This window comes from Silurus meridionalis, chromosome 16, assembly GCF_014805685.1.
Source record: "Silurus meridionalis isolate SWU-2019-XX chromosome 16, ASM1480568v1, whole genome shotgun sequence".
In the NCBI taxonomy this organism is placed as follows: Eukaryota; Metazoa; Chordata; class Actinopteri; order Siluriformes; family Siluridae; genus Silurus; species Silurus meridionalis.
The window spans coordinates 11,978,331-11,989,005 of record NC_060899.1 but is presented as its reverse complement, the minus strand read 5'-3'; the positions used below and the strand labels follow the sequence as shown (position 1 = coordinate 11,989,005).

The 10,675-nt window shown below is 40.6% G+C and overlaps 1 protein-coding gene across 1 annotated transcript; it reads right to left on the bottom strand.

Annotated features, from left to right (window-relative positions):
- Positions 1-323: 323 nt before the first annotated feature.
- pa2g4b (proliferation-associated 2G4, b) lies at positions 324-6,433 on the bottom strand. The gene is made up of 13 exons (XM_046870211.1): positions 6,254-6,433; positions 4,608-4,736; positions 4,415-4,520; positions 4,147-4,216; positions 3,946-4,038; positions 3,102-3,165; positions 2,889-2,967; positions 2,700-2,778; positions 2,473-2,606; positions 1,630-1,724; positions 1,300-1,427; positions 1,102-1,155; positions 324-763 (listed from the first exon to the last, which is right to left on the bottom strand). The coding sequence occupies exons 1-13, from the start codon at positions 6,339-6,341 to the stop codon at positions 701-703; spliced, it is 1,182 nt and encodes a 393-aa protein (XP_046726167.1). The 5' UTR covers positions 6,342-6,433; the 3' UTR covers positions 324-700.
- Positions 6,434-10,675: the final 4,242 nt, after the last annotated feature.

The window sequence follows — 10,675 nt, the reverse complement described above, 5'->3', positions numbered from 1 at the left end:
TTATTTCTTCTTTTGGAAGTTATAAAAGATTAACAGGGCTCTTTAGAACTTTTGGTCAGACACACAGGTCAGATGTAAAAATGAAAACAGCTTTCTTAGATTTTTTTGTCTACAAAATAAAGTCCATTCTATTCTAGTGGTACTCACAAGCCATCACCAAATTTCAGCTCCTAACACTTCAATCAGTGCTGAACAAGAGATCATATTCAAGTTTGAGGAGCTACAATCTAGCCCAGTTCTCTCAATCGACCAGTTACACATCACAAAAGCAAAATCACTCAAAGAGGAGTCTCGGGTACAAAAGAATAATCGGCACACTGGAGTAATGATACTTCGCTGGTGCCGCCAGTTTGCTTTTATTTTTTGAGATTGGTTTTACATTGACATAATAAGAAAAATATTATTATTATTATTATCAGAGGGGCAACCCCACTCAACATACACTCCTGTAAATAAAGGCAGTCAGTTGGTATGTAGCACTTCCCCATCTGTAACCTCCTGTACAGAAGCCAGTGTTGTTAAAGTCACCAGAGTGCACGAGCTGTGGGAACTCAAAGCTGAGGTTTGGACTTCGTAGCTGTCATACAGAGTTACAGGCTGATTGAAGGCTAGGCTGGAGGCTTCTCAGTGGGGCAGGCTGGGACACTTCTATTCTCCGTTGGTCAGTATTGTTGGCAGTAGGGGGCAGAGGAGGCTTTTTCTACTTGGCAGTCTCCGTCACCTCCATCGGTTGTCCTGTGGCATTCTCTGCTGTCTTGGAGGCCTGAGATAGAAGCGACAGAATACAACACTAATCCAAATCCAACACTACGTAAATGAGTAAAAAAAAAAAAAAGACACAATAACTAATCTTATTTATAAAGCGTTACAAGGCTTTATTACAGTGCTGTTTCAGACGGTGTTGGTTAACTGCCTATCACGTCACGTCTGACGGCACTGCAAACCACATTAACGTGCACAATATGGTTTCTATAGTAACCGACTTACACTTTTTACAGCAGGCACTCCTCACAATTTAAGGCTGATAATAAATTTGTAAAAAAAAAAAAAAAAAATTCCACCTGTAGTTTAGGACATTTCGGAACAGCAAAAAGCACCAACCTTCTTTTTCTTCTTCTTTTGGGTCTTCCGGCTGACTGAGCTTTGCAACAATGCCTGCAGAAGGTGGAGGGGAAAAGAGGCTTCAATCAACCAAAAACATCAAGCTGCTACAGAGAATAGTGTTAAATTACACCAAAAGATGATGATACATAATACAACATAATAGTATGTAGTAGAAGACATAATACCCCCCCCTACCTTCAGCTCAGGATCCTGCACCTCATGCTCGGACTTGTAGAGCTCCGGCTCGAAGGAAGCGCTGGTGATTCTCAGGGGCCCGTTGGCCATCAGCATCACGGTGAATTTGAACTGCGCCACATACTCGCCTGGAGATCGACAAATGTGAAAAATCGGACGGAAATGTGTAAAGTCTTATAAAGATCAAAGTCCAGTGTCCAAAACCGTAACGGTTTTCTGAACTCTACTCGAAGTTTCATTTATTGAAATCTCTCTGCGCTGACGGTCAACTACAACATGTTCATGGTCTTTCTATCAAGCACAGTAGAAAATCGAATTGGTGTAACTCACCTTCCTTCTCATGCAGGACGGTGAAAGGCTGCAGCAGCTCATGTTTGGCACACTCCACAACACCCAGCCGAGCCTTGCTCTCATCCTCGAATGCCCTGAAAAACAGAGGAGTTTAGAGAGAGGACACTCAACCACAAAAAAAAAGAAAAAAAAAAAAAGAAAGGAAGTAAAACTGGAAATAAACTGGACACACTGGATTTGGTTCGTACCACAGATAGCTCTTGTTCGTGTTAGCAAAAAAGGACACCGTCCAGGCAACTGTCCTTGCATGCTGAAAAACCATCAGCGTGACAGGATGACCCGACGGTGTCAGTGTACCGTAGCTGCCATTTGAGCTTAAATACTTACACGTATTACAAACGTAATTACAAACGTATTACAAACGTTTAAGTGCTAAATCAGCTAAATCATACCACAAACTAGGTTCTGCTCAGCCATTACGAGAAAAGTACAAGATGATGCTTTATGTAGTGTTAATAAATGGTTTCAATTCAAAATAAAAACAGAATAACCACCGACCTGTCAGGACAAAGTCTAGTATGTGTAAATATGTGCTCCCCCCCCCAGGTCACACAGTCTATGCATCTCTTCAACAGTGCTATTATTAGTATACGAGTTTTGGATAGTAGATTTGGATAGTTGCCTGGACAGCAAGGATAATCATGGTTCGCTTTTGCTGGGATTCTAACCCATTATAATCCACAAATGGTTGTGACACTTACTCATGCACACGTGTTAAGCTAAAATACAAAACGTTTACCTGCAGTAAAAAATTAAAATAAAAAGCTGCCAAAGATCAGAGATACTCAGACACTAAGTAATTCGACATTAGGCCAAAAGTACCTGAGAGTGAAAGGCATGGTGTCGTAGCGTTTCTCCACCTCGCTGAAAAACGCCCGAGAGGTCTTCATCTTCAAGCCATATTGCTTGCTTGGGTCTCGCTTGTAAACGGTGGTTCTTTGCCCTGAGTCTTTAGCCTAGTTCAAAAGCACAGCGTTCGGGTTTTAGGATCATATGCTGGAGAAACCTTTAACATAGGTGCTGGACTGGGAGGAAAAACTGGTTCTCACCTTCCCCTCTCCTGTGCTGATTAGCACATCTACAGCATAGACTTCATGCACCTCGAACTCAGCTTTCTCATGATCCTTCCTGTGGGTCAGGGGTTTTTTTTTATTTTTTATTAGCAATCACAGGACATTGATTTTGTTCCTGCTTTAACAGGAAACCTTCCCAAAATGTTCCACGCAAAACCACTTCACCTCTGCTGGTCTGAAGGGTTCTGAATGATGGTCTTCTCTCCATCGATGATGTGCTGCTTCAGCTGATGGGACAGCATTCCTACAGACAACAGAGGCACATGTTTATAATAATGGTAAAATTTCCCCTTTATTGAACTTTCCACAAATAGCACTCAAGACTACTACAGCACAGCAGTCATTTGAGTTTCTTCCATCACCTGGTGCGCATCTTACCCTCAATGGCTGTGCACTTGAAGGATTCGGCGATCTTATTCCAGGCTTCGGTGACCTGAGTGTTCTGAAACAGGGAGACAGGAAATAATCCATCGATGTGGCTGAGAAGGTGAACAACGGCGCGACAAAATATTCAACTTCTGAACAAATTACAAATAAGAACGGAGCACACAAATAAAAGTTTGTGCATCCAAATGATTACAGAGAACAAATGCAAGGTCAATGCTACTGAAAATGACATCCAGCTGTCGAACAGGTCACAGACTGATCACTAATGCCAAGACGGTACACAAACTGACCCCTATCGCCGGCAGTGAAAAAAAAGAAAAAAAAAAAAAACTAGGTGCAAAGGACAGGACAAACATTGAGCTCCAATGTAAAGACTGGAGACAAAAAATGGACAAAGACTGTGCCTTAAAGGCAATGATTCCTCAAATAACATGGTACAGTCATGGTATTCGACAATAATGGTCCAGTAACAGCAGAACAGTTACCATTCAATGCTTGGCCATTAGTATTTACCTTATGGCTAGAAATAAATCTGAGGTGGGAGTGTTTCGTTTTTTCATAGATGCGTCGTGTTAGCACTTTTGAAACTTTTTTTTAAATATAATTTGGAATTTACATGCCCACTAATTAAACCAGAGATGGTCAATTAAATCATAAAATAAAATAAATCTAGGCAAACTATTGCCCATTCCTTGATTTACATGAAATGCATGCAATGTACAAGCCACAATTAGATGAGTGCTTATATCCATCCACTGGAATACTTTGCAGAGTTTGTATCTGGAAGACTGTCCACCAGGTGATGACCCCTGGACCATAACATCAGTCCACTCACCTGGTTTCCAGGCTTAACGAGCCGCAGAGCAGCTTCAGCACACAGGTAGGCAGCTTTGATTACGTCCGCCTTCCGGCCCGTCACTGGAGCTTCCTGAGTGAAAAGCGTAAAAAAAAAAACAGTCACATGGATTCGGCTTGTTTGCAAAAAACCGGTTAAATCGCTCCGACAGCTAGCAGTAACAGAAATGAAGGGAGAAACCTTGGTCGCTCCGATCACGAGGCTGTGAGCTATGTTGGAGATGAAGCCGTCCACATGAACTCCGAGATCACTGCAAACGCAGACGAAACACACACCCTTTAAAGCAGGCTCATGGCTAGAAATGTTTTCAGTTATACAAATATAATCAAAACATAAAGAAAGAAGTTCTAGCATTCTTTTGCAGAGCCTCACAGCGTCACTAGCACTGAAGTCCAGTCATCTAGATTCAATGCAAACCTGGTTTCTTAAAGAAAATGAGGGAAGTTACATTTTAAGCAAGTCTCCATCCTGCAGTGTGTAGTCAGGGTCACTCTTCAGAGGAGAGAAGTGGCACACACAGCTGTTAACGGACACGCAGGTGGGGAAGGCGATACCTGTTGGGCACACAACAATACCACAACCTTTAAAAGCTTTCTAAAAGGTCGCATAGGCAGCATGCGCAAACGTACGAGCGCCGTCACCTTTCTTGATCTCCTTCTCCTTTTTAAACACCTTGCTCGTCTCAGCAGTGATGAAGGCGTCTCCTTTCTCACACAGGCTGAGCACAGAGACTCCTGGCTTGGCCGCCTCGATGAGAGTCCGCATAGCCACTGGTGGAGAAAACAAACACGCACACATAGTGTTAATACAAATAAGATTGGTTATTGCTTAGCGTGATTATAAACAGTAGTAAGTAATAGATTTTGGATCAGGAGTTCAGCGTGCCCTTAAGCGGGGCCCTTAGCGCAAAGTAGTTAAGAATTCTAAGTCGCTCTGAATAAGGCAACCTAAACACATGCTGTGAATGGAGACGACACAGGATCCACCTCGTTGGTTAGGACCGTCACTGAGAGTCTGCATGAATCTACAGTTTGGGCTGGAACAAAATCAGCCCCGGCTTTACTTCTTCATACTCTTCAGGATATTTCTCAGCCGCCTTGTGGCCCACTGGTGGTGCGGCTGCACTTGGTTCGAATAACATCCAAAATAAAGACTTTGGTTAAATGCAGATAATCTAAAGGTGCCAAATACTGGATCACTAAGGATACTTAATAATCCTGATTTCTCTCGACTCAAACATCTTTCAAACTTCTGAGGTACTTGTTTTTGGGTCAGCCCGGATTTATCTTGGATAGGCTTCTCCTCAATTGGAAACCACTCTGTGCACCTGTTGAAGGTTCCCCATGAACGACCTAAAGATCCATAAAAGATCCAGACCACTCAAGAACTATGAAGGTGGATTTGGACTGAAATAACTATACGCAGTCTACTACAGTGGCTTGGGAATACAGTTTGCATGCATATTTCTGCATATTAATTGCTGAACAGTAGACTTGTAACTAATAATAAATGGTGATTCGGTGCCACCCAGATGACGATGAGTTCCCTTTAGAGTCTGGTTCGTCTCAAGGTTTCTTCCTTATACCATTTCAGGGAGTTTTTTCCTTTCCTCTGTCGCCTCCGGCTCACTCATTAGGGACAAACGTACAGGCACTAACACATAAATTTATGTTTTATAACTGAGAACCTTTTGAAATAAGCTGAAATGATGAATCCTTCCTGCCTGTAATAGACCACTCTCACCACCTGCTGTTAAACAAGATACACAATGAAACACGTGCTCAATATGGAAGCTGTCAAGCTGAGATCCTGATCAGACTGTGCCTGTGGACAATCAGAAGACATTTGCTTGATCATTTTAACACCAATCCATGACTTTCAGGCATCTCATATATTCTGCAGCTCAGTGTTAGACTGCGAGTTGCATGAGGTCTAACAGAAACTATCCCTACCCTAGATAGAGTGTAGGGTGAATATGGAGATTGAGACAGCCCATATTAACACTGACATGTCTAATGGCAGCAGGAACAGCAATCCCTCACGTTGTACCCCGTGTTCACGTGCACAGAAACCCAATTCTGTAATATTTCAAGAAATAAAACCGCCACACACAACGCCTGATTGGGAGCCATTAAGTCCTCCTATGTAGCGCACTAGTATAGGGATTACTGAATCATTTGGGATCCAGCCAGGCACCAGCGGCGGGAAGCTAAGTTTCCACCGAGACTTTGGTGTTTTCTCGTTTCGGCCGCCAAGCTTCACTTCCGTCCCCTCCAGCCGCACTTACTGTTCGCTATGTCAGCGCCCATCTTGTATTTGGTGACGACCAAGTCGTCAGCGATGGTCTGCTCTTGCTGCTCGTCGTCCCCTGACATTTTCTTCCAGTCGACAGATGCACGACGAGGAACTTTTCTCCCCCTTCACTTCTAACCACGCTCGATTCTGTCTACAAATCCAAGATGGCCGACGGCCGTTTTCAAAATAAAAGTACTTCCGGTAGCCTTCGAATAAAAGTAGCTTCCTCGGTCACCATTACATTCCGAATGGAACCCAGAGCTTACATTTTAGTGATGTGAAGAATCGGTTCTTCGAATCTCGTTTATCAAAATGAACGATTTTGTAAAGTTAATTTTGTTCCTTTAATCAAAAATAAAAGAAAACGTTACATTTCCAATAAGCAGCCCCCCAAGACTTCTATATAGAATAACTATAGTTGCAATAATTTATATATGTATATATAACTAAATATGGGAGTCATTTGACAAAAGAACGAACGACTTCTGAGTCACATCAAAGACTATTAACGAATCATTCATGAACTACCCATTCCTATTAAATTCCTCTAAAATGTAAGAACATTGAGAAAGATGAAATGTAGGTGCATTCTGCAATGTTAACCATGTAAAACTTGTAAAAACAAATCTAAAAAATCATCAGAAAAGCAAAATATTTGTCCATATGCAGTGCACTTTCAGATTTCACTTTCTAATGAATGCAAACTTATGTGTTACATGCACAGTATGCCAAGATTTACATATTACACTGCCTTCCCTCTTATTCACACACATGTACTCCGATCCTTGATGCAGTCCAACCTCCAACCTCCACCTTGAACCAGGCTGTTGTTCCTACTGCACACTTCACTGCTGTCACACTGTCCTCATACATGTCCTGCACCACCCTCACATACTTCTCTGCCACACCAGACTTCCTCATACAATACCACAACTCCTTTCTCCACCCTGTCGTATGCTTTTTTTGAATCCACAAACACACAATGCAACCCCTTCTGACCTTCTCTATACTTATCTATCAACATTCTCAAAGCAAATAATGCGTCTGTGGTGCTCTTCCTCGGCATGTAACCATACTGCTGCTCACAGATGGTCACCTCTTCTCTCAGCCTGGCTTTCACTGCTCATTCCCATAACTTCATGGTGTGACTGATCAACTTTATTCCCCTGTAGTTACCGCAGGTCTGCACATCTCCCTTATTCATAAAAAAACGATACCAGCACACTCCTTCTCCATTCCTCAGGCATCCTCTCACCTTCCAAAATCCTGTTAAACAACCCTGTTAAAAACTCCACTGCCATCTCTCCTAATCATCTCCATGCTTCTACTGGTATGTCATCTGGTCCAACCGACTTTCCACTCTTCATCCTCTTGATCGTTGCTCTCACTTCCTCCTTACTAATCCTATCCACATCCTTCCCAGCTCGGTCCCTCTGTCTGGCCAATCGGTACATACCCGGTACAATTATCAGCTAACTCTCCCCCTTTACCAGTCATAGTACCAACATTTAAAGTGCCCACCCTAACCTCCACTCTTCTCCACTTCTCCTTTCCCTGCAGTTTTTGTAGACATCTTCCTCTTCTCCTTCTCCTCCTTTGGCCAACAGTAACCCAATTTCCACTGGTACCCTGTTGGCTAACAATACCCGTGGCGGTCGTTGGCAACCCGGGCCTTTAACGATCCAATATGAAATTCTGGTTTCTAATCCGCATATTTGATTTGGCACATGTTTTAGGCTGGATGCCCTTCCTAACAAACACTCCCTATTTATCCGGGCTTGGGACCGATATTAAGAGTGCACTGGCTTGTGCAACCCTGATGGCTAGATTTGGAGAATAAATTATAAATGAACAATAAAACAGGCAAGCAGTATACTCTATTCAGTCTTCTTGGAAGCTGAAAATAAACATGTTGTGCCATATTTTGCTAGATTAGATTTTAATAAATTTTACTAGTTGTGGGCTATCAGGGCCAGCAGGGCCTTCTCTGCTGGACGAAACTCTATCAGAATCACTGACTTGCATTTTACCATTTTATTTTGTCCATGAATAGGCATTAAATTATTCCCAATAGTCTATTCTCCTAATTTCTCTCACTTCTGCACGAAGCAGTGCTACCAAGTGTTAATTTACTTTGTTGTTTCTGTCCAATCAGATTTCTGTACTATCAGCTGCAGCTTTAACAATCAGATTTCTATTTGGTTACTTCAAGGCCCCCTAGCAGGTGTCTAGTCACCTCTGTTTTTTTCACATCCTTTGATTAGATTTTGAGAGATTGCAAAAAGATGTAGCAAAATGCACAAGCTGACAGAGGATAAAAAAATAATTTTGTTGCAGATACATCAACAAGGACAAAAAAAAGAATTTTTTTATGAAACATTTATAGTTTTTTGCTTTATTTTCTGTAGAATTTAAACAAAAACACACAATTTGCCTTCATTTCAAATCCACAGAAAAACCGTAATGCACAGACAAAAACGTGCAAAAATGCATGGAAAACCTGAGGTCATTCTATGAAGTTTATATTGATGCTTCTGTTAGAGACGATGTATTCAGGCAGTGCAGCAGTGGCTACAGTGAAAGGAGGCTTGTTGAATAGTTTTCATTGGGGTTCTTGCTTTAGTAATGCCATTCACTGTATGAGATACCTGTCTGTGATAAATATTACATAGACGTAGTATAACAGAACACTATTCAACATATATATATATATATATATATATATATATATATATATATATATATATATATATATATATATATATATAGGTAATTGGGACCGTAATCAATAAAGCAATGGCAAGTGTAGGTAAAGAGGCTTGGGAGACCAAATGCTTAGACGTAAGACACTGTGAATTTATTAACAATAGCCTTGAAAGGGTGGGATTAAAGGAAAGGAATCCCTAAAGAAAACCTGGTAGAGAATGCTAGAGAATGCTAGAGAATTGAGCCTGGTACAGAGGCCTACCTCCATCTCCCAATAACAACCATAAGTATAGCTATACTGGTTTGGTTCAAAACCAGAAACTTTAGAATGTCCCAATAAATTCTTCAATCCGATTGTGAGTTTATAAGAAGTATTTGAGTAGTCAATTTGTGATGAATTTTGTGACATAAATATTGAGAATTCCTTTTGGATCAGTGCCAAAATGAAGTGATAGAGGCATAACAAGAGCAATACACCAGCATTTACTAACAAGATTTGTATGTGCTGGCATGGAAATAGAGCCCTAAAAGTCTGTGTGAATTGTCATTTTCCAAAAATAAAACAGTTCCTGGGAATTAGTAGGAGTTTATTTTATAAGAAACAACTTGGAGGGAAATGTTAGCAGTAATCTTTAGCTTGAGTTGTGCCTTTCTCTACCTACATGCTAGCAGTTTTCAGTTTCATAAGCTATTACACTGGACAGTGAAATTGGAGAAACTTTGTTAATAGGTGTTAATAGGTGTTATTTGATAACTTTTTTCAGATCCATATTTGTTGCTACTTGTTTTCTTGTAAATACAATTAGGCAGTGAAGAGCAAATACGTCACATAGTGAGAAACAACAGTCTTTTGAGTTCAACAATGGAACAAAGGAACAACAATGCATGAGGCGAGATTAGCATTGTATTTATTTGGATGTACAGGCCCATACATATGTTACTATTCAACTAAAAATGTGTAGAAATGCTCACTTTATACATCAAAAACATAGTCAAACATTTATTAATATATTGGCATTGTGTGTGGAAAACAAAAAGACAAAAAGAGCAATACTTCCATACTTGATCAAAACACATGATTTCATTACATATTGAACATATCATAGCTTACAAAGTGTAAAAATATTACACTTCATGCCTACTATGTACACACACATACAGTAGGGCTCCTGTGACCTGGACTTTTTGCTTTCTCTTTCACAAAACATGAGCCCTTACTGTAGTATTAGATGAATAATCATACATCTTGATAAACCCGTAAGAACCTGTGGTCTTGTGTATAAAGCTTTGCATTGATTTTATGTTGAACACTGCACATGTACAAGTGGAAAGAGTGATTCTAGCTAGGTATACATTTATCATATAATGTGTGTCGTGTCCCGTGACCAATTTTAATGTAACTCAATCAGCACAAACATTATGCGAGTGTAATCCATAAAGATATACATACATTTGGTTTATTATGTTTAATTGTATTTTTTTATGTATATATTTTTTGTATATATACACTGCCATTTAGGAGTGCCCAACTGGTATTTACATTTTGGTGTACCCTTGAGAAAAGGGATCAAGATAAGACCATAGTTTAGAGGTGTTCGGATTTTTCCTGTAAAGGGAAGAAAATCAACCTTGAAGGCTGTGGGCTAAAAATAAATGCTGCATTGAAGTAAAGGTTCTTGTTGTCATTCTTTGAGAAAGCTAAAGAATG

Excerpts from the sequence above, each read along its gene's own strand:
- pa2g4b (XM_046870211.1), bottom strand. The coding sequence starts at position 6,341 with ATGTCAGGGGACGACGAGCAGCAAGAGCAGACCATCGCTGACGACTTG. Across the intron at positions 1,428-1,629 it reads CGTCCTGCATGAGAAGGAAG|GCGAGTATGTGGCGCAGTTC; the intron begins GTGAGTTACACC and ends GTCGATCTCCAG. Across the intron at positions 1,156-1,299 it reads TGCAGGATCCTGAGCTGAAG|GCATTGTTGCAAAGCTCAGT; the intron begins GTAGGGGGGGGT and ends CACCTTCTGCAG.